We start from the raw sequence: 24,602 nt of genomic DNA on the forward strand, positions 1-24,602 counted from the left end.
CCACAAAGTATTTTTTAAAATTACGTGAATTACCTACTAAAGTGAACCCGTCCCTGAATAAGTGAAATAGGTACTGTTAATTTATGACTGCGTAACTAAGATGGGCTGAATGTAATGGAATAAGTTTTAACTAACTACAAAACCGTAAAGCAATATCGCACGACCTAATAATAACAACACTGCGTAAATAAGTTGAGTTAAATGTAATGCAATACGATTTAACTATACACTGGTCTTGTAGGCTACAACTTTTAACAAAATCTAATCTTTACATTCGGTACAACCTGTAAATCAGCACTGTTTTTGTGCAGCATTTTGCCGCGGCTGTGACCATTTTCCTCAATTAATTTAAAATAAATTTTGTAACTAATGTTTTTGGCAATAAATTTCTTTTTCTTTCATATGTTACTTGAAGTTACCACATTTTGAAAACCTACTTTCTTTATCTTACTGTACACTCAAAGTGAAATGTTATCTACTGACCGGTTTTGTATGAGATTGAAGGATAGTTGCACGACACGTCGACACGTCGCTCTGGTTCCGGTGATCTCAGGCTCGAAGTGTTGATGGTAGTGATGGTAGCGCGACGCCCGGCATGGTATTGCGGTGCCTGGCGTGGATGTGCAACGCCTGGCGCGGTGTCGCGGAGCCCAGCTTGGTGCCGCGGCGCTCAGTATGGATGCGTAATGCACCACATGGCGCCACGCATGACGCTCTACGCTCGACGCATGATGCTCGACGCATGATGCTCGACGCTCGACGCATGATGCTCGAAGCCGGACGCTCGACGCGATGGCACGGTGCATGATGATGACACGGCGCTGCTCGCGATGATACGGCTTCCGACGCGGTGATTCGAGCGGCAGTGGCATCCGCGCAGCGCGAGGCGAAGTTGCCACCCCGCCCGCACATAACGAGCTCTCCCTTTGTCACCGGCTGCTCAGTGACACGTATGCTCGTAGATCTGTAGGATGCTTCTTCCCGTTGAAACTGGATCGAAGTGCCACGTGGTTGCGGCGCTTTGACTTTTAATCAGGTTATCGTATATCGTATCGAGGTTATCGCCACGTGTTTTCTCATTTGCTCGATTTGATCCCAATTCTGATGTCGGAGCAAGATGTAGATTGTGAATCTATTTTCAAGCTGTGGGCGTTGCGTTGGGTAATCGAGCAAAGAAACACCTCAAACTCAATCATTTCTTTATTTACCACCGATTCGGAAAGCAGTATCTACAGAGAAGAACCGGCAAGAAACTCCATAGTTGCTCTTTTTAATCATGTCAGTTTTACCATACAATACAATCACTTTAATAACCGTTACGTTACACATTTAAACACTAGCAAAGAAAAGGTTAACAGTTCCTAGTAGTGGAAGATCCGAACTCTTCGATGTTCGAATGTGAAGTGCAGTCCCGAGGGCGAGCCTTCACGGGCTCGACCCGCTACAAGCATGAAGTAAGTCGCCAACTTCACTGTGCTGCCACCTCCCGGAACTCGTGCTTAGAGTCGTTTTACATCCGCGCTATTGACCGTCTCCGACATATATGTATACTAGCGGTCCGCCCCGGCTTCGCCCGTGGTACATATTTACGTTTTCTCTACATAAAAACCATCCTCGTACTTCAAGGAATATAATAAAAAAAGAATTATCGAAATCGGTTCAGCCGTTCTCGAGTTATGCGCTTACCAACACATTTTGCGATTCATTTTTATATATAAGAAGACTAGCGGTCCGCCCCGGCTTCGCCCGTGGTACATGTTTACGTTTTCTCTACATAAGAACCATCCTCGTACTTCAAGGAATATAATAAAAAAAGAATTATCGAAATCGGTTCAGCTGTTCTCGAGTTATGCGCTTACCAACACATTTTGCGATTCATTTTTATATATAAGAAGAAGATTATCTAGAAAAGGTATAAAGAGCGAGACCACTCTCGCGTCAAATACTTCATGGTCTAGATTCTAGGTACTCTTTTATTGCAATTAAGAATTGTTATCATTCTTTCATTCATTCATTCATTGAATAAATTAAAATATGTTTTGTCAAAAATATACACTGAGATTATAAAGCAGAAGAATTTGTTTGGTTGAACGCACTAAACTTAAAAATTACTAGATCGAATTGAAGAATTATTTTGGTTAGTTTCTTGGATAGACTATTTACCGCGAAGACGATAATATATTATATTGGATATAAATTAATATAACATCACGTTTCGACGCTAAATATTTTAGGCATACATATATTTCGGCTCACAATTTTAAACACATGTAAACATTACACCACACATATATTTCACATTGACGTGCCTCGAATTCCAATGAACGCTCGGCATACCGCGAAACTACGTTACCACATCTTAAAGCAATATTACTTCTAGTGTGTGAAAGTGACGGCGCTAGATCTGTATAGCGCTGTCTCTTTTCCACACTGGAAATAATACTGCTTTAAGACGAGGTACAGGTGCTGATTTCGTTTCCATTGCGCCATTTTATCTGCCATAAAATTAATCTTTTACGAGACGTTTTCACTCTTGACTACCGAATGGAACAAGCGAAAGGGTTAGATAAAACGAATTATAGATACACATTGGGAATTTATAATTATGCATTTTCAAAAATTACAATAATGTTTTATGGTGAAATGTGATCTTTTGTTTGTTGGTTTGTAAACATTAATCGTAAAACTACTGGGTCGATAAAAAATAAATATTTAGCATTGGAAAGCCTACAAATATACGGAGTAAAATAGGCTATATTTTTTATCGATATTCAAGTCTTTTACGCACTCATTATTTCAGAAAAAAAAATTAATGTATTCCTACTCAGATTTAAAAATACAAAAAGGTTTTTATTGCATATTTTGTTTAAACATCTAAAGAGTGTTAGTTCTACCAGACCAAATTAATAATTTGGTTGAAAAAACCTATCCTACATCTATGTAGAAATTAAAAGCTCATAAAAAACTTTCTATGCAGATTACCTGAATTCCTCAAAAACTCATAAAACATAAAAGCCATTTGACTAAGTGCTGCAACAAAATTGTTTATTTGTTACTTTTGTAACAAGGCCAAAGTGACATTGCTTGAAGGTGAGATACTGGACAATCACTTAAGAAATGAATGTTTTTATTGAATTAGTATAATTTATTCTAATATTATAAAGCTGAAGAGTTTGTTTGTTTGAACGCGCTTATCTCAAGAACTACTGGTGCAATTAGAAAAAAATATTTTGATGTTAGATAGAACATTTATCGAAGGAGGCCATAGGCTATATCACGCTAAAACCAACAGGAGCTGAGCAATGCGGGTGAAACCGCGGAGCATAGCTAGTGTTTGTTAAATATTGTTGGAATTCTATTCAAATAAATGTCAGCTCCAAAAATGGTGATGGCAAATGGATCATTGAAAGTGTATGTAATCTTATTGATATAATATTTATTTGGCTGTCTGACTCATATAATGCTAGCAAGCAAACACATGGAGAGATTAGTGGCCAACAAACAAACTCTTCAACTTTATAATATTATAGTATAACTAGATATTTAACACAGACAATTCATATATCAATAAGTATATACTGTTGCCTGACCTGAAAATACTTTACAACTGACCTTAACCCCTTGACCACCGAGCAGCCCGATCGGGCCACGACACAATAGATTTTCTATTGTGTCTGTGATTCCGGGGGCTGAGGGATAAACTGTTTGTAAAAAATTACGTGACCTATATGAAACTGAAATAATATTTTTTTATCATTAGTAATTTGAAAGAAGTATTAAAAACATTTCCTAAACAATTTGTTGTACTTTTTGTTGGTAGTAATAAAACAGGTGAATTTTAACCGGAATAAAAATTAATAGTATTATGCAACTCTAGCCAGCTATCCCAAATATAGAGTACTAGCGACCCGCCCCGGCTTCGCACGGGTGCAATGCTGATACTAAATACACTACAGAAAAATTGTGAACGTTGTAAGTATAGGTATAAAAATATAGCGGCCCGCTCCGGCCTCCGGCATCGCACGGGTATAAAATACATAGCCGGGCGGCCGCAAACGCTACGTCCTGCAATTTTTAAATCTGTAATATCTTCGAAAATATTCACTTAAATCATACGGTGTAAAGGGCCATATAGATCTATATTAAATGAACAATGTATCCATGGTATTTAATTGGTTAAGGATTAATGCTGTATTGGTTAAAATCGCTTCGAAAATTAGCCATTATTTGTCGTAAAAAGTAAATGACAAAAAAAAGTTATTGTGGGTTATCCATAAGAGATAGACATATACCATCGCGGACTTTTCTGTAGACCTTTTCAATGTGTATAATACTTAGTACATTATTTTGATAAAACTCGTAGGGTTCAGCCTGCGTTTGCAATGTAAGCGGAATAAATGTAATTTTTTACGACATCACATTAGAAACCTCAAAAATAACAGTACTTCTCCACTACTTAATGGATCTTATTATACATATAAACCTTCCTCTTGAATCACTCTATCTATTAAAAAAAACCGCATCAAAATCCGTTGCGTAGTTTCAAAGATTTAAGCGTACAAAGGGACATAGGGACATAGGGACAAAGAAAGCGACTTTGTTTTATACTATGTAGTGATGTATATGCATATTATGTAGAGAAGATAAATATGTAACAAGATACAAATATAGAGTATGTATATGCATATTATGTAGAGAAGATAAATATGTAACAAGATACAAATATAGAGTATGTATATGCATATTATGTAGAGAAGATAAATATGTAACAAGATACAAATATAGAGTATGTATATGCATATTATGTAGAGAAGATAAATATGTAACAAGATACAAATATAGAGTATGTATATGCATATTATGTAGAGAAGATAAATATGTAACAAGATACAAATATAGAGTATGTATATGCATATTATGTAGAGAAGATAAATATGTAACAAGATACAAATATAGAGTATGTATATGCATATTATGTAGAGAAGATAAATATGTAACAAGATACAAATATAGAGTATGTATATGCATATTATGTAGAGAAGATAAATATGTAACAAGATACAAATATAGAGTATGTATATGCATATTATGTAGAGAAGATAAATATGTAACAAGATACAAATATAGAGTATGTATATGCATATTATGTAGAGAAGATAAATATGTAACAAGATACAAATATAGAGTATGTATATGCATATTATGTAGAGAAGATAAATATGTAACAAGATACAAATATAGAGTATGTATATGCATATTATGTAGAGAAGATAAATATGTAACAAGATACAAAAAAAAATATTTTTTTTATCATATCAATTATTCATTTGACCTTTCCATTATTTCCTGCAGTTGTAAAACAAGCAAAAAATCATACATATTTACACCTCATGAAAGATTTATATATTATACATGATTTTTTTATTCATTATTTTGATGGCAACAGCATTTCAATGTATTTTGAATGGTAAATTTAGTGCCAACATGTAAACATCCTTAGGATATATTATGAATTATTCTTGGATAAAAATAAACAAATGTGTGATATTGGAAGAATGTGTTAACACTTAATATAGGTAAACCTCAAATATAATAATCAACAAATATACTTTTTATGGTTAAAATTGGCTAAAAATATTGTGAGTAGGATTAGATATAATAAAAAAATCAGATGTTTTGCGCGAAGTGACAGTAGTACCCACCTCAACGCTTCGCTTATGAGGCGTGCAAAATTACAGGAATATTTGAATAAATCAATGGGTCGTATTTATATTTTATTGGCAATTTTAAAGCTGTAAAAGATATGTCTGAATAAAATTATAAACTCTCTATTTTTCTAGTTGTTCTATACAATAATAATCTAATAAGAAAACAAATGCAATGAATTTTAACTAAATATTTCATCAAGGTTGACCGATGAACAAATTTTCTTTCTAATACCAGAAACATTATGAATGGCAAAGAAAGAGATGGACAGTGAAACATATTGAAAGTTGTTATTCAAGATACATATTTACTGCTTAATGAAAATAGTTTGATAAGCACTTACATTATATTCTAAGCAAAAGCTCAGTATTTTACTTTTACACATAAAAGTTAAGAAAATAAATAACTAGAACGTTTATAAATTATTTTGAAAGGATGTCTTATTTACTGCTCTATAACAACTTTGACACAGAATATTTAGGTCTTCAAAGTTAGCTATCATCGGGCGATAAGTATTTTAACAAAGATTACTCACCGCCATCACCATTTCGAAAGGATATTTATGAACCCTCACGGGCGAGACATATTCCTGCACCATGATTGCAGTCCCACGAAGGAAATAAACACGTCAAAAAAAATCACTAATCCTTTACGCAACTTTGTTCTTAGTTCATACTGTTTCAAAGATATTTCATGAAACAATGTCCACGAATATTGTTATCAACATAGATTCCTTTCACTCCCCACGAAACATTATACCAAAATAAATGAGTGTCAAACAAAAAAATACCGCAATCGTGAATCGCTATGCCTGATGGCACAGCCACAAAACAATTAACAACGTCGAGCGAAATGGAATCGCTTGGACTATACTGAAGTTGTAGCAAATTAAACCAATCAGTGAGCGTCAACAAGACAAAATGGATGAAATACTGACAGATACTGTCAATTTTTTGCAATCTACGGACAGAGTAAAAAGAGTAAAATATTTCCGAATTTCCACACAAATTATTTAGAACATATAAAAAAAATTCTTTATTCATCAGAGATTAATAATTAAATACCTAATCACTTTTAAAAAGATTAATTGTTTCATATAAGCCTATAATGTTTATTTGTCTTTAATAATTATTCTTATTCAATTCATGTACAATACTACTTTATACATTGAGTGGTAAAAAATTGTTTTGAGGATATCATTCTGCTACACAGACATTTATCTAATTAATTGTAATTTTTATGAAAAGATAAATTAAATATAACGTAAAAATAAAATAATTTATTTCCTTTATTTAATCTGTCATAAGATTTCCGTACATTTCCGTATAACTTCAAAAAAAATATAAAATCCAAAAATGTACAATAATTATTAATTATAATAAATTTCTGTAGCTCTTGTTCTAAAATAATTTATAATAAATAATTATTCCTTTCATTAGAAAATTAAAGTTATTAAAATTAATTTTATTAAAAAATATACTTCCGGAGCTCTTTTTCCACGTTGCTTGTAGCTATCTTCAAGACAGTGAGTAAGCGGGCCTTCCTGTGGGGCCTTCAAGTTTCAACCACAGAGCAAGTAATATAGTAAGAGACGGCACTCAGTACTTCGATTTCGAGCTCACGCACACATATGCATGTATTACTTAGGTCAAATCTTATATACCAACCTATGAAGTTTACGTCAAACATGACCCACATTGCTGCCAACATTTAAAAGTTGTCGTTGCTAGTGATGTCTCTTTATGAGTGCTAGTATCGATAAAACTTCATATCGATATCGATAAAATTATCGATGCTGGGTAACAGCACTACTAATAATTCTCATCCATATACAAATTAAGGGAAATTAAAAATAAAACATCAACAATGTAGATCAATAAGTTTATTATAATATTAAACACTTGACCGTAATTTGAAGCTTACTTCATTGAGAAGGTACCTAGCTTTTTCCGCCTATTTTGCCCTCTCTTTCCGTTGTATATATGCTATCTCTCTCGCACACCTCTCCACCAGGTGGCGGGGCGCACGATAATGTGCGGGCGCTGGATGTTTTTTCATTGGCGTCTAGCTTCCGCCGCGAGAAGGTTGTCTACAAGACTACAACCTTGGTGCTATTAAGTATTGCTTAAAGCAAGTGCTAAAAGTGTTAAAAAGTGTATCCCGTCGGATCGGTACAGTGAGTTATTTTTACATCTATTCTAATAATATTTTACTTAAAAATGAGTAAAAATCTTTAAAGTCAACGGTATAATCGTTGGACTTTATTTAAAATGCTGAGGTTTTTAATGAATCCTTCAGCAATAGTTTATTTTTCAATATGCTTAAATACTTAATAGCATGAAAAAAGATATTTAAAATTAACGATACAACCGTTACATTTTACTTGAAATAGTAACTTTTCTTTTGAAATATTTCATTATGCAATATGTACTAATTAATATTTGAATTTTTAATACTGTGAGTAAAGCTATTTTAACGGTGTTACCGTTCGGCTTTACTCGAATCGTTAATATTACTTTTGTGATTATTTGATATTACTAGATATATCAAATACCCTCTCTTGTATATAGATATTTTTAATTATTTATTTCATTTTTAATAATGTGTTTTTATTACAAGGTTACAAGTGAATTTTTCTTGGAAAAATTACAATTAATACCTACTTAGTATGGATATGAGCCAACTCAAAGCTTTACAGGCATACAATCCATTGCTACGACTTTATTACATTGTCGTTATCGCTAGGAACGGTTCGGAATTCCTATAATAGTTTATTACTAAAAATTATCGAACGAGATGAGTCAGCTCCAAGAAGTCACGACATGTCAGAACATGTTGTGATATTATTTTATAAATCGTACGGGAGTTACAGCTCAACTGAATAATGATGGAATTCGCTCATGTATAGTAGATACGTACCATGAATGTACCACACATTCAAAACTATCCGTAGTCTATACGTGTCTTTTTATGAGTATTATTCTGATCCGTTTTTATGTGAAAATATACATATTACACACGGCTAATTTGATTGAAAATTACGTTTCCTATGTTTCAAATGATGCAACTTTTTTGTTTAAACGAGTAAGTACCAAAATTTTACAATTAAATTCTTTGGTTTACTGAACTTGTGCTGAAAGGGTTATCGTATAATAATTATCGAGATACCTTAATATAAATTAGATTTAGATACATTTATTTCAAAGGATTTACAATTCACTTCTAACGTTTTAGAATAATATTATAAACTTGTACACCTTGACAAAAAGTAAAAAATTGCGGGTGAGTGGAGATTATTTTGTTCAATTAAATATAACGTCCTACGACGGTATGGTTGCGTTCGTAAGGAATGTTAACGGATATAAAGCAACTAAATGTTACATCGATTGCATGAACAAAAATAAAAATGAATCGAAGTTCATTTTAAAATTTAGTGAATTGATTTGAATTATGAATTTATTAAATAGTTAGTTCTTTTTTATATAAACATAATAATTAATTACCATTGTCAAATCAATTCTTATTAATTCATCCTGGACAGTTGTCGCTAACATTGGAAAATAAGTTAAAGGACCTTGTTAATTGCTATATTATTTAAATGATTATTTACTGCTAATTTTATATTAGCACTAAGGTGTATTCTTGCTCGAAGCAGAATACATAAATGTGGCCACTACTCCTCGCAGGGGTTAGCCAGGTCAAATCCACCCTCGCAGGGTGTCTCTTAAGCATTTTTTGGCAGGCCCTACTTATTTCTAGTTACAAACATCCCTCGCGCAGCTGTCGCTCGCAGGGAAATGGTGCAAATATATATCGGCCCTCGCGGGGCTTTGATTACAACCGTCCCTCACGGAAAAGATGGTGCAAATATATATCAGCCCTCGCGGGGCTTTGATTACAACCGTCCCTCACGAAGAAATGGTGCAAATATATATCAGCCCTCGCGGGGCTTTGACTACAACAGTACCTCACGGAGACATGGTGCAAATATATATCAGCCCTCGCGGGGCTTTGATGGCGATTGGTGCAAATATACAAAGGATTGATCATTAAAATGATCATAGATATTTGCTTTCGTCAACGAGGACCCACGAAAAAAGTTTTGGATATGACCGTATCGGATCTTCACTCTTCTAAGGTAGGTAGAAAAAGGTTTTGAAATCTTCTTCACAGTGGGCAGTATAGTAATATGACCTAATAAATACAATAAAGGTTAGAGACGTCAAATAATGGGCGCATGAAATTGATACTTCGTATCCTAAAAGTTTACGCTTCAGGAATCAGGAAACCACCATTGGTTTACCAATTATGGAAATTGGAATTGAACAAATCGTATTTACCAATGTAAAGCCTATTCACAACAAAGGAAGGCGAGTCGGATCAAATATCATCTCGCAGATGATTTGTGGCGGTGGTTTCGAGGATTGTCACCAAGCCTTGTGTCAACGGTATGTGTGGTATCGTCATTCAATGGCACTAGCCGACCAATTTTCATATAAAAACATCGGAAGAGATTTTTTAATCGCAAAGCGATTGAATGTAACAAATGACGATTGATTCAAAATCAAATTTCAAATTTCAAACGATTGATTACGTATATTTGACCTCTCATAGGCCTATTTTAGTTGCCCGGTCTTGTAGGCAATTTATTTGACTCGTTTTTCAACCCATTTGACCTCATTATTGCACCCATGAGATTTTTCTTCAGGGCTCAAACAATAAATCGCTGAGGGATTAGGATAATCGTTTGTTAGACAAGTTTCTTGTCATCCCACCAGGATTATTATATTGTATAATAAAGTTATATACAACTATTTACGTAAAACGTTTAAGTACTCAACGAATACTGAGAATACTGACTGTTGAGTTACATAGGATAGAGGATAAATAACGGAAAGTCAATCTATCCAAACAAAAGCCTCTTATTATTAGATATTACTTGGAACCCCTACCCTAACGAGAAAGCTCTGCCAAATGACTGTTCATTTCTTTGCTTTGAGGGGGGGGGGGCAATAAATGAAATGCAGTAGGTACAGACTATACGGCTTTTAAAATATAAGTCTGGTAAGCGAACTAAACTTTGCTAGTTTAGTTCTTGCTATATCGCTGTCCGTGGCTGCCTCGCGTGTTTACGGATGAATAAAGTAATGTCCTGTCTTCGCATCCACAGCTAACTGTCCTATACTGTCATAATCTTAACACAGATTCATTGGACATAGCTCCCCACGAGCTCTGTTCTTCATTTTTGCACTCGCACAACTGTGGACAACACGAGAGCAATGCCTGCATTGGTAGCAGTTACAATCAAGGGCTAGCAAGGTAGGCTAGCCATATTACGGATGTTGGAACAACCGACTATATTTAGGGCAATTTTCTTTGTCCAGTGTAACGTTTAGACTGTCGTAGCATTCCTACGGAACAAAGATGGGATCAGATCTGCATCCTTAATGAAGTTAATCGAAAGGAGATACTTCCAGACGACGATAGTACTCAAAATCCACCATATTCCAGAGCATAATAATGCATAGTTAAGCTTATAATCTCTCTTGCCATTATCCTGCAGCAGAATTCCTTGGCGATAATTTGTTCTCGTAATGCTGGGGCCACACTAACGTCTAACGTCTAATGCCCTTTATCGCGATAATTATTCCGATAATTTTTAAGGCGTTAAGTGGGTGGCTACACTTGAACGGTCAACGTGAATGCCGATTGTTGGCGATAAAAACGGCGTTAATTTTACTAAAATTCTAGCAAGATGGACGTAGTGTGACCGCTTCATTGCGTTAATTCTCGCGATAAAGCTATCGCCTCGCCAAACGGCAATGTTAATGCCGTTGTTAAATCATACTGGCTACACCTAAAGTTAACGTTCATTATCGCGTTAATTAATGGCATTTCCCGTTAGTGTGGCCCCAGCATTAGAACGAGCGAGGTTGTTACGATAATATGAGAAATCCTGTCAGTTAGAGACCTGAACGACGCGATAGAGTACCGCTATTTCAGTAGTAGTAGCACCTAGAAGGGTGAAGGTATTCTGGAAAGCGGAACTGAAGGCCCGGTCAGCAGCACCAGCCACCTAATAGACAGTGTTCAGTGCTGCACCACTATAATCTGCAAAATGACTCTGACGGTATGAAAATGTGGAGTACATTTTCAAAATATCAAATGATATAGTTGGAATAAAAATCCTATTTGCCTCCGTCTACCCAAAAGACGTACGGAGTAGCTAGTAGTAGTTGATTGAATTATAATAAGTATAGTTAAAATCCTTTATTACTGACTGGATAAATTTGGCTCTTTTCCTATCTGACGTTCATATAGCTGTTGACTGCCTAGTGTTATGCACAAACACTATTATAAATAAGTCACGTTATGTAGTCCCGAGACTTTCGGTATATAAGTTCTGATGTAAATCATAATTATATCTTAAAACTGAATTGATTAAAAGTAACGTACTTAGCTGTAGTAATTGCAGTTTTGGGACACAGATAAGCTCTTTATCATTTTAGTCTCTTGGGTTCAGTATATTTGTTTCCAGTACAGAGTTTATGACCTATCAGTTTTAAATAAATAATTCATGCATTGTACTGAAAGTACCAGCCATGTTTAGATTATGATTGCGACGTTGGCTCTAAACATTAAAAGATACCGCACGGTTTAGTTGGATGTTAAAAATCTGTTTTATAATTTAAACCATTTACCTGTTTTGTTATTTTAATGCCTTATTCAAGGGGTGACCTTTTAAATTTACTTCTGACCCCAAAAGTAAGGACCAAGGTCTCTTCTTGTCCGCTTGTAGCAGGTTGGGTTAAAACTGTGTGAGTTGAGACATTTGGTAATTCTATGTTAAGATGATTCAATGATGCTTCTGCAGAGTTCTAATTGAATAAATAAAGGTTTGAGTTTGAGGTATTTTTGCCTCGTCGGGATCAGCTGTTGCTTCATTTTGTAAGTAACATCTAAATGCGTAATTGAAAGTCGTTACTGGCGCTTTCGCAGATTTACGCTAAAGATAGTGGAAATTGTAGTAACTTTAACTTTTCAAAAAGGTTAACTAAGGTACGCTTGAACCAATCTCATAAGTTCTAATACTTTGAATCATTATGATTAACTTTTTGGTTCTTATTTGATTAACTTTTCATCTGGGATTGTTAATATATTATATAAAATAAAAATTTGTGTGATTTATTAGTAGGTATACTATCTGCACACCTTACTCTTTCAAATAAAGAAATAAGTAATTACTTATGTATTCAAATTCACATTGGCGTCACATTGTACACCAGGTGGGTAACAAACAGGTCTCAATGAAGTAAGCTTCAAATTACGGTCAAGTGTTTAATAGCTGTGTTTTACCTGAAAATAAAACACATATTAAATACTTACCTATATTTGAAGCTTACACTTAACGTCCACCTGTTGTGGATTTCGACTCAATGAAAAAACATCCAGCGCCCGCACATTATCGTGCGCCCCGCCACCTGGTGGAGAGGTGTGCGAGAGAGATAGCATATATACAACGGAAAGAGAGGGCAAAATAGGCGGAAAAAGCTAGGTACCTTCTCAATGAAGTAAGCTTCAAATATAGGTAAGTATTTAATATATGTGTTTTATTTTCAGGTAAAACACAGCTATTAATTATTTAATAACATTTTTATATAATATTAAAACACACTATTATCAGCAAAAATCTTGCAAAAATTGATAATTCCATTTGAATTTTACTGAATATCTTTATTTAGGCATGTAGGACTTAATTCGGCTTAAATATTATGTGAATACAACTAGATTCACATTTTATACTTTTCCTTGAAATATTTTGCGGGATTTCTATTAAATCTCGTTCTAAATTCCGATACCAATATATCGTTGCCGTTCGGATCGCCATATTGGAATAGTATATGAAGAAGCCGTTGTTTTCTTTGGACATAATATCTCCTTTCCAATTGATTCTACAGCCAGAACATGACGTATTAGAGACGTTTTCTCATAAATTGTTTTGTAATTATTATGTTTTATCTTCCTTAAAGAACAGTCATTGGGTACATATTGCAAATATTTAGTCACAAATCACAATTATCTACACACAAAGATTTTAACATTGTTTACACAATATAACACTTTTTCTTCTTTTTACACTTTTGGCAGAAATATTACAAATTAAATAGTTCAATGTACTGTACATTAAATGAGTAAATAACAAAATCTACGATATACGAAGAACAAATTTTGTTTATCAACCATCAAAACAATAAAATAAAACGCCATTTTGAATTCAAATTTCAAACAACAAATCAACATCAAGACGTTGTCTATGCTTAAGTCTTAACCATTGACAAGAAATCGAAGAAAGAAAGAAATAATTTATTATTGTACTAGCTAAAAATTAAAATGTACAAAAATAAGGTTTAAAAAAAAAGAAGAAATAATAATAAATAAGTAAAACTTAAATATTAAATCTTTTATTATATGATTACATCGGAGATGCCAACATTAGAAATATTTTTATTTTTTCTAAATGTTGGCAGGCCAGACTTGACCTTAGGTCTTGGAAAAGTACAAAATAATTTGAACTCTATGTCAATTGAATGAAGTTTAAAATTGCTTGATAATGTAAGCCTAACCAAAACGATGTTCTAAGTGTCGACCCACTGGTTTCAACGAAGCGAACGGTGAAGCGCGAATGTCGACCACAATCATTTGAAGATTATTTCTGGATTGTGCTGAAGAAACAAAAAGCAAAATTCTGTCAAAATTGTGCGCGTTCGTGCCCGATGTCTAGTGCTGAAGTCGCCGATAATTCCGTTGACCCCCCGGCTAAAAAGCGGAAGCTAAACATAGGAGAAGCGAGTTGCAAATCATCAGCAATGGCGAACAATGGAACGCGTGTGGAAGATGAAATCGACGAGAGTTTGTATTCGAGGCAACTCTACGTCCTCGGTCACGATGCTATGCGTCGCATGGCCCATTCCGACGTCCTGATCTCTGGATTGGGAGGTTTGGGAGTAGAGGTTGCAAAAAATGTGATTTTGGGCGGCGTAAAATCGGTTACCCTTCATGATGATCGGACATGCACAATAGCTGATTTATCATCACAGTTTTATTTGTCTGAAGATACAATCGGTCAAAACCGAGCTGTAGCTTCATGCGAGCAGCTTTTAGAATTGAATCACTACGTACCGACAACGGCGTATACCGGTCCGTTGACAGAAGAGTTTCTGCAGAAATTCAGGGTTGTTGTGCTTACGTGTGCATCTAGAGCTGAACAGGACCGTGTAGCAGCTATCACTCATGCGAATAACATAGCGTTGGTGATCGCTGACTCTAGAGGGTTGTTTTCACAAGTTTTTTGTGATTTTGGGCCTGAATTTACTGTTTATGATGTCACGGGAGAGAACCCTGTGTCTGCTATGGTGGCGGACATTACTCATGAATACGAGGCAGTTGTTACCTGCTTAGATGACACTCGCCATGGTCTGGAAGATGGTGACTACGTTACCTTCAGTGAGGTTAGTATTATTTTTACTAAGTATTGTAATACTAAGTTTCTTTAAAGGATTATTTTCTATTTATAGCAATATTGTAACAAGATGAAGTATTGATTATGGATCAAGCTATGACTAACACATGCAATACATCAAATGAATGTGTTAACCTTCATTAATATTATGAAATGCTCAAGATTAAAACAATACAGAAAAATTTATATTGAATAAGTATCATTGAGGTTTGCAGCACATAGTAAATGGCTAGAATATTTTTTTTTCTTTGTGTTTTTTTTTTCTCCTGCAACAAAATAACTGCAAAATTTCCATAACCCACTAATCACACATAATAACAATACTCTATAAGAAAAGAAAATACACAAATATTTTTCTTCCAAATTACACTCATTAGCATTTAACGGTGCTGTTATCATTTTTTCATATGAACACCAAGTTATGGGTGCAATGAACTTAGTTTTTATTGAGTTGACTCAATTCATATGAATCACACAACAAAGGTATTGTTTACACTAGAAATCTTTTAATCTTGTCTATCATATTTATTGCTTTGTTTATTTATTAATCATCTATTAGTTCAGTGATTAGCACTTATGTGTCAAAATCATGAAGTCTCAGGTTCAATATTTAGCTGATTAAAAAAGGGAATTGCATTCAGTTCATAATACTTATGCATTTGTAAAATTAATATCATTTTCGTTTTTGTTGTATGCAATACTATCTTCTCATTTTTCTTTGTCTTATTATGTACATATTTTAACTTCATATTGCTATGATGTTAGAAGCAGTATGTACAGCAGATATTGCAATATCCTTTTCGTGTATGTTTGTGTTGTAGGTAGTAAAATCATGAAATCAAACATTGAAGTGAAAAACAAAGTATTAGATAAACTATAAGAAACAGAAAATATGTGTATAACAGCCTTATTTAAATTCTATTTATTTGTTATTGTAACAGCATTTCATGACTAATAAGGATCAGCAGAAAATGTATCAATGTATGTTTAACTTAACTATAAATGTAAATGCCAATTGCCAATGCCTTGTTCATTATATTTATAGGATTATTACAAAAGGTACGGTTCAAAAAAAATAATTGTGTACTATCTGGTGCATTACATACAATTGTTAAACATTTTATTTGTATTGCTTTCAAATATAACACCACGTACATAGGCAAATCTTAATATCTTAATACTATTATAAAGGTGAAAGTTTGTATGGATGTTTGTTACTCTTTCACGTAAAAACTACTGAACCGATTACAATGAAATTTAGCACACATATAGAGGGTAACTGGGATTAACACATAGGATAGGTTTTATCCCAGAAATCCCACGGGAAGGGGAACTATGCGGGTTTTCCTTTGAAAACGCGGGCGAAGCCGCGGGCGGTAATCTAGTCCAATAATATGTTTATTGCATGTATGCAATTTGTTATCATACAATCTACTTCAAGGTTTCAATTAAATGAAATAGAGCGAACATAGTTTATTTAAAATAAATTGTATGAAGAACAATTGGATAAAATCTATACTATCTATAATTTTATTTTTTGTGTCTTTCCGCCAATCAAATTCGTTTATACTATCTGTTAAAGTAAAGTGATATTCAAGGTATATAATTACTTGTTGTGTATATGTCGCAGGGAAATTGTATTATTTCGCCGTTTACAAAAGCTCGGCATTTTGTAATATGTCGAGAATTCATTATCAGAAATTTTTCTTTTGGATAAGGAGGAGGGTTTGGTTAAAATTACACAGAAATATTATAAATTATGTATCTTTGTGTAGCATATTTGTAGCAAATATAAAATTATGAACTATTGTCTTATAGGTACAAGGCATGTCAGAACTAAATGGCTGTGAACCACGCAAAATCAAAGTACTGGGTCCCTATACCTTTAGCATTGGAGACACAACCAAATTCTCTAAATACTTTAGAGGTGGCATCGTAACCCAAGTGAAGATGCCCAAGAAACTCAGCTTCAAGCCTCTCAGTGAATCTCTGAAGGAACCAGAGTTCCTGATCACCGATTTCGCCAAGATGGACTATCCACAGCAATTACATCTTGCCTTCGCTGCTTTGCACAAGTTTGAAGCAGCAGAAGGAAGGCTGCCGAAACCCTGGAGTAACGACGATGCGGCTAAATTTGTGGAATATGTCAAGAATTTACTGAAATCGGAAGAGATATTCAAGGAGAGCGATGTCGAACTCAACACTGAGCTTTTGGAAATTTTTGCTAAGGTAAACTATGATTAATTTTAAGCTATATGGACAGTGTATATTTTATTTATTATACCTTTATATAATCTTAAATCTTTAGTCTTAAATGAAACATAATTTCACAGTTCATGCATGTCAAAAATAAGACATTTTTTAATCTATGTATCTGTTATGGTAATTTTGAATTACAATAAGATCCATGTCAATAAGCACAATATTTATTCGTAAATTTAAACATCCACAGGTTTCATCTGGTGATCTAAACCCGATGAACGCAGCGATCGGCGGCGTAGTTGCCCAAGAGGTGATGAAAGCGTGCTCCGGAAAGTTCCACCCCATCGTCCAGTGGTTATACCTGGATGCCATTGAATGCCTGCCAAAAGACAAGACCCTTCTCACTGAGGAGAATTGTAAGCCGACTGGGTCGAGATATGACGGTCAAGTGGCTGTCTTCGGCAAGGACTTCCAGAAGAGGATCGGCGAACTTAAATACTTTATTGTTGGTATGTATTTGTTTTATTTAGTGCTGATTTTTCAATCCTTGGTTAAAACTTATTCATCGAATAACGTATTAAACTACCATTTCAAAAATGTATTCTAATTTACAGGTGAAATTTTAATATGTTCGTGTAATACTTTATTAGACGGATACATTTTAACCAAGGATTGAAAAATCGGCCCTTAGACAATTAAATGTAACAGAGAATTTGATGTATGTATAACGTTTTTAGAATGTTTTCATCGTTTATTGAAACCTATCATAGGTTTAAAAACTGTTTTCTTTCGTGTTTCTCTAGTAAGTTACTTAAAATTAATTTTCATAATGTGCAAATTACAACACAATTTTATTTTGTATTATAGGCAATTTTAACACCTTGCACTCAAAACTATGTATCCAATCTGTTCAATATGCAGAATCAACATTGATATAAATAGTACACAGTAATAAAAATAAATACAGCTTATTTTCCTTATCTCTATAATTAGTGACGCAGCTTGTTAAAACTGATTCAAGGTAACGAAAGCCTTAGGCGCAGACAACATTATTTCTAATAATAAACAAACAGCCTGTAATTTGTTAAAATGTTTAATAACTTTGTTTCTCAATCAGGCATTTTTATTGTATGTAAATTTTTAAGCACATCTTGTCATGTAGTATTTTTAAAAGTTTAAAATATAATAAATTTGACCCAATGTGTGCGTATATTATAATGCGTAATATCTAAAAGACAGGTCAATAAACAGGTATACCTAGTGGATTACATAAAAATAATTATTCTTAGGAACATGTAAGAGATGTCAATGAAACAACAGATCAAAGGAAAATGTTTTAAGGGGGCGCATAAAGCAAAATAACCAATCTTCTATTAGATGATACGTGTAATATGCAAGACCAAATCTAAAAAATAAAATATATATCAAACTAGATGATATGTTCAACGATTCTGTTTAATCAAAAACATAAAATATTAAAATTTACTCGATAAAAAAAAATCACCAAGTTAGCTCTAATTTTCACACTTTTACGTTTTCTACTTGACATGGTAATACTTATTATGATTTTTTTTTCATAAACAATTATATTAAAACATTTGCAAGATATTTGTCAGAGCATTTTGTGTAATTACTTTTAGTTTTGGTTTTATCTGCGATAAACCACTTTTATCGTGACAAAATCAAACGTTTATCTCGAGAAAAAAAGAGCGCCAAAAGTGGTTTATCGCAGATAAAACCAAAACTAAAAGTAATTACACAAAATGCTCTGACAAATATCTTGCAAATGTTTTAATATAATTGTTTATGAAAAAAAAATCATAATAAGTATTACCATGTCAAGTAGAAAACGTAAAAGTGTGAAAATTAGAGCTAACTTGGTGATTTTTTTTTATCGAGTAAATTTTAATATTTTATGTTTTTGATTAAACAGAATCGTTGAACATATCATCTAGTTTGATATATATTTTATTTTTTAGATTTGGGCTTGCATATTACACGTATCATCTAATAGAAGATTGGTTATTTTGCTTTATGCGCCCCCTTAATCATTTTATAACCAAACAAGTATGTATTGATAATTTATAAGTACATAATACATATACAATAAATAACACCTAGTTAATGTCTATTCCAGGCGCTGGCGCAATCGGCTGTGAGCTGCTGAAGAACTTCGCGATGATCGGAGTGGGAGCGGGCGGGGGGCAGGTGACCCTCACAGACATGGACCTCATCGAGAAGTCCAACCTGAACCGACAGTTCCTTTTCAGGCCTCATGATGTGCAGAAACCCAAGTCGAGCACTGCTGCTAAGGTAAATGTTTTGTGAAGTTGTTTGTTGTGTACTACAATTTTTTTCATTTAATTAATTCATTTCAATTAGATATAACTATCGAAATTAGTTCAGTATAGGGTGCAAAAATGAATATCTCTGAAAAACTATAAAAAACAAATTATAGAGGCATATTTGTTTTGACTTCTCTCTGCTGCAGTAAAGCTACAGTAAATTTTTGTGAAAACATTTAGTCACATTTTTAACGTACATTGAATAAACTAAAAAAAAACTCATTGTCACCTATTTCAGGCTGTAAAAAAAATGAATCCATCTATGAATGTGCTCGCACAAGAGAACCGTGTGTGCCCAGAAACAGAATGCGTGTACGATGATGCGTTCTTCGAAGCCCTGGACGGTGTGGCCAACGCCCTTGATAATGTGGACGCTAGGATCTACATGGACAGGCGCTGTGTGTACTACAGGAAACCATTGTTGGAGAGCGGCACGCTCGGTACTAAGGGAAATACTCAGGTAAAGTTGGGCAAACTTAAACAACGCTGTAATTTTGTGTTTGCAAATAGTATTTTTGTAAAACAACTATTGATTTTGTATGTTGCTTATGTTGAGAAGAATCGTCAATTTATTGCATGGGTATCAAAAAATTTGTTCTTTAAATTGTGAATGCTATTTTTATTAAATTATCTTGCTAAATTGTACAGCATAAAAAATGCGTGATTTCTGTTTTGTATGTTGTTTTTAACATTTATCACTAATTATTTCCTTCCAGGTGGTGGTGCCGTTCTTGACCGAGTCGTACAGCTCGTCCCAAGACCCACCCGAGAAGAGCATACCCATCTGCACGCTGAAGAACTTCCCGAACGCGATCGAGCACACGCTGCAGTGGGCGCGCGACGAGTTCGAGGGGCTGTTCCGGCAGGCGGCCGAGCACGCGGCGCAGTACCTGCGGGAGCCGCACTTCCTGGAGCGCAGCATGAAGCTGCCGGGCAGCCAGCCGCTGGACGCGCTGGAGAGTGTGCGGGTGAGTGGCTCGGGGCGGGATGCAGTTCTGCAGCGGCCGAGCACGCGGCGCAGTACCTGCGGGAGCCGCACTTCCTGGAGCGGAGCATGAAGCTGCCGGGCAGCCAGCCGCTGGACGCGCTGGAGAGTGTGCGGGTGAGTGGCTCGGGGCGGGATGCAGTTCTGCAGCGGCCGAGCACGCGGCGCAGTACCTGCGGGAGCCGCACTTCCTGGAGCGGAGCATGAAGCTGCCGGGCAGCCAGCCGCTGGACGCGCTGGAGAGTGTGCGGGTGAGTGGCTCGGGGCACCCCGCACTTGCAGATTTGTAGCGGAATCTACGCGCTTTCCGCTTCATAGAGATCCAGGTCAAGGCATATATGCGCTAGAGCGAGCTGCGAGCTGTCATGCTGCCTCGCCGCCCGCTGCTACGCCCCAATATAATGGATGTGGTATAATGCTAAAAAAGGACAATATTATGCAAAACATGTTCCTTGTCATGACAAAAAAAATACGTACACGTTTTCGTAATTTACAATATCATCACAATTTTTCAAAAATAATCGTGTTCCAAATTTTTACAATAATCTATGTCTCATGGTTAGGTGGAACAAATCCGGCTCGAAGGACCAAAAATGAAAGGTCCTTCGAGCCGGATTCACATTTTAGTCAAACAATACCCATTAACTATCATCATTGGCACTTGTACTTTCTTGTCAATAATTTTACACCAGTATCATTCAAATTAAATAATGGCTTAGATTTTAAACGCGATTTTTACATTACTTTATTCGACTCGAAAATTTTGATCACAATGTCAGTCAGTCTCCTCGTAAATATGAAGAATAAATCGCGCTTCAAAAGTAAAAAAAAATCTCAATCATCGCTTCCTCTCCATTTGGTACCTTCACTTCTTTCGTGGCTTGAAGGCATAGCATGCAATAGCATTACCGCGTCAGGCCCCGAGTGACACACGTCTTTTTTTATTATTTCAGAATGCAATAAACGAGCGTCCGCTGAGCTTCGACGACTGCGTGACGTGGGCCCGCGTGCACTGGGAGGCGCAGTACTCCAACCAGATCAAACAGCTGCTGTATAACTTCCCGCCTGATCAGGTGTGTACTTGAATATTATTTTGTTATATGTTCTACATGATGAATTGACATGTTAGTAATGTTCTCGGAAAATTTTAAGTAAATTCATGATACCTTAATAAATTCATCGACGTGTATGTATTTCTTTCGATTGTATAATTTTTTTAATCTTTCCGGAAGTCTGCATAGCCATTTAACTTTCTTTTCCAATTTATTCTTAATTATTATCATAGACAATATTGTATTCTTGGTGCCATAAAATTACATCGTCCGCCTAATTACACACTTTATTAGAAACTATTAGAAATTCGTTTCTACTGATTTGTTGTATATCGTATATTCGAGTCTGATTACGTAAAAAATATGTTTTACTAACAGTGTCTGACAATCTACCACACAATGACAAAATACCACATCTGTGACACCTTATATATAAGAAAACAACACATAAAAGTGATCAAATAATAATTTTCGTTTCCAGGTGACAACAAGCGGGGCCCCATTCTGGTCGGGGCCCAAGCGTTGCCCCGCGCCGCTCACGTTCGACCCCAACAATGACCTGCACTTAGACTATGTTGTGGCCGCCGCTAACCTGAGGGCCCAGGTCTATGGGATTCCTACCTGTGTCGATAGGGAACGTATAGCGAAGCTCGCGGATAGTATTAAGGTAATTCGGTTATTTAATCATCTAAGGGCTGATTTTTCAATTGGATAAATCTTATCCGTCCAATAAAGTATTACGATATTAACCCATTGAGCCCCGAACGGCCAAATCCGACCGCGACACAATAGATTTTCTATTGTGTCTGTGATTCCGGGGCCTGATGCATTAAAATGTCACGTAAACTGTCAAATACGGGCAATTAGATTACGTTTTTAAAATGGTAGTTTTATACATTATTCGACGAATAAGTTTTATCCAAGCATTGAAAAATCGGCCCTGAATGTAAGAAAAATAAGTAAAAATTAAGTATTATGTACGTAAGATTCATTTAAAAAATATCAAGTTTTTTGAAAACTCTTCTCTGTAAATGATTTCCGAAACGGATGTAAATGTTAAATTATGAATTTTGCCAATTTAAAAGCGCTTCTGAAGTTAGTTAAATGATTAGTTTGAGATTTATGTTTGAAATTTAATTGTAACTTAGATAATAATGTTAATCTAAAAGTTATATTAAAAAAAATATCCAACTCTTACATGTCTACAAAAACAAAAAATGATGTTACAGTTATGAAGATTCTTATACTCCACATCTCGTGTCACAATGTTTGTGCTCAATGAACTCCTAAACCACTTAACCGATTATAATAAAATTCGCACACCATGTGCAGTTCGATCAACTTGAGAGATAGGATAGTTTTAACATGTAGGTACCACGGGCGAAGCCGGGGCGGACCGCTAGTTTTAATATAATTATGTATCTTTCCAGGTACCAGAATTCAAACCAAGATCCGGTGTTAAAATCGCGGTAACCGACGCGCAGTTACAACAGAGCAACGACGAAATGGACCAAGACAGAGTCAAGAACATTGTATCGGACCTGCCTCCGCCTAGTAAGCTCGGAAACCTCAAGATCACTCCGCTGGACTTTGAAAAGGATGACGACACCAACTTCCACATGGACTTTATTGTAGCTGCTTCCAATTTACGTGCGGCCAATTATAACATACCTCCAGCTGACAGACATCGCTCCAAACTCATCGCGGGAAAGATTATCCCTGCCATAGCGACTACAACCTCGGTAGTTGCTGGTCTCGTCTGCCTTGAACTCTACAAACTTGCCCAAGGCTTCAATACTCTAGATGTGTTCAAGAACGGCTTCGTTAACCTCGCACTACCGTTCTTTGGCTTTTCCGAACCCATCGCGGCACCAACCAACACATATTACGATAAGAAATGGACGCTCTGGGACCGCTTTGAAGTCAAAGGTGAAGTTACTCTGCAAGAGTTCATTGATTACTTCAAAAATGAACATAAGTTGGAGATCACGATGTTATCGCAAGGTGTGTGCATGCTCTACTCGTTCTTCATGCCCAAGAACAAACGTCAAGAGCGGCTGAACTTGCCCATGTCTGAGGTTGTGACCAAAGTGTCAAAGAAAAAACTGGAGCCCCACGTGAAGGCGTTAGTGTTCGAACTGTGTTGTAACGACGAAGACGACAACGATATCGAAGTGCCCTACGTGAAATATACTCTGCCTTAACCAAGTGATACAAACAGATCGGTGACCGACCGAGGCATTTCGTCGCATTTACGATGCCGCGATGTTTACGAATTTTTTCACACACAGAGGGTATTTTTAACAGCGATTAGGTTTAGATTTTTAATCGAGTGCCTCAGCGATGTACAGTGATAACCGTGATTGGACAAATTTTGAGTGCTTCGAGACACGCTTTCATCGTCTATTATAACTTTATATTTATCGTAGTTACTTTTGCTCACTTTCACATTGTGCTGTTCGTTTCGTTATTATTATTTTAACATCCGTATTGGAATTTCAAATTAAATCAGATGGGTCTGTATATGAAGGATAAATAAAATAAAATTTGAGCAAACGTTTTTGTTTTATTTTAACAACTTATTATAACGAACTTATTTACACTACTAATCTATACCAATAATAAAATTGGAGTGTCTGTTTGTAATTATTAGAATCCACTTTTTACCATATGTATAATATTATATGGGATGTGTGACACGACACATACCTAAATAGTAATTTTTAAAATTGTGTTTATTCTGTATTTATCTTTGTAACGGCTGAACCGATTTTGATGAGTCTTACACTGAA

At 35.3% G+C, this 24,602-nt stretch overlaps 2 protein-coding genes across 2 annotated transcripts in view; one reads left to right on the plus strand and one right to left on the minus strand.

The window, feature by feature from the left end:
- The window catches only part of retm (real-time), a 65,003-nt gene extending 58,414 nt beyond the window's left edge, over positions 1-6,589 (minus strand). The window contains exon 1 of the mRNA XM_090108550.1: positions 6,242-6,589. Coding sequence (XP_089964676.1) covers positions 6,242-6,304 — 63 coding nt within the window. The 5' untranslated portion in view covers positions 6,305-6,589. The remainder of the gene's footprint in view (positions 1-6,241) is intronic.
- A 7,779-nt stretch (positions 6,590-14,368) lies between these two features.
- Positions 14,369-24,366, plus strand: Uba1 (ubiquitin-like activating enzyme 1). Its single transcript, XM_090108973.1, has 9 exons — positions 14,369-15,215; positions 17,045-17,455; positions 17,679-17,937; positions 19,566-19,741; positions 20,012-20,233; positions 20,490-20,741; positions 21,712-21,831; positions 22,292-22,477; positions 23,241-24,366. The coding sequence occupies exons 1-9, from the start codon at positions 14,481-14,483 to the stop codon at positions 24,012-24,014; spliced, it is 3,135 nt and encodes a 1,044-aa protein (XP_089965099.1). The 5' UTR covers positions 14,369-14,480; the 3' UTR covers positions 24,015-24,366.
- Positions 24,367-24,602: the final 236 nt, after the last annotated feature.

Source organism: Colias eurytheme, chromosome 13 (genome assembly GCF_061535395.1).
Source record: "Colias eurytheme isolate Ceu_HAF_F1 chromosome 13, ilColEury1 Martin Lab GWU primary, whole genome shotgun sequence".
In the NCBI taxonomy this organism is placed as follows: Eukaryota; Metazoa; Arthropoda; class Insecta; order Lepidoptera; family Pieridae; genus Colias; species Colias eurytheme.

Coding starts and splice junctions, on each gene's coding strand:
- Uba1 (XM_090108973.1), top strand. CDS start 14,481: ATGTCTAGTGCTGAAGTCGCCGATAATTCCGTTGACCCCCCGGCTAAA. Junction 20,742..21,711: donor ACGCGCTGGAGAGTGTGCGG/GTGAGTGGCTCG, acceptor TTATTATTTCAG/AATGCAATAAACGAGCGTCC. Junction 22,478..23,240: donor AGCTCGCGGATAGTATTAAG/GTAATTCGGTTA, acceptor GTATCTTTCCAG/GTACCAGAATTCAAACCAAG.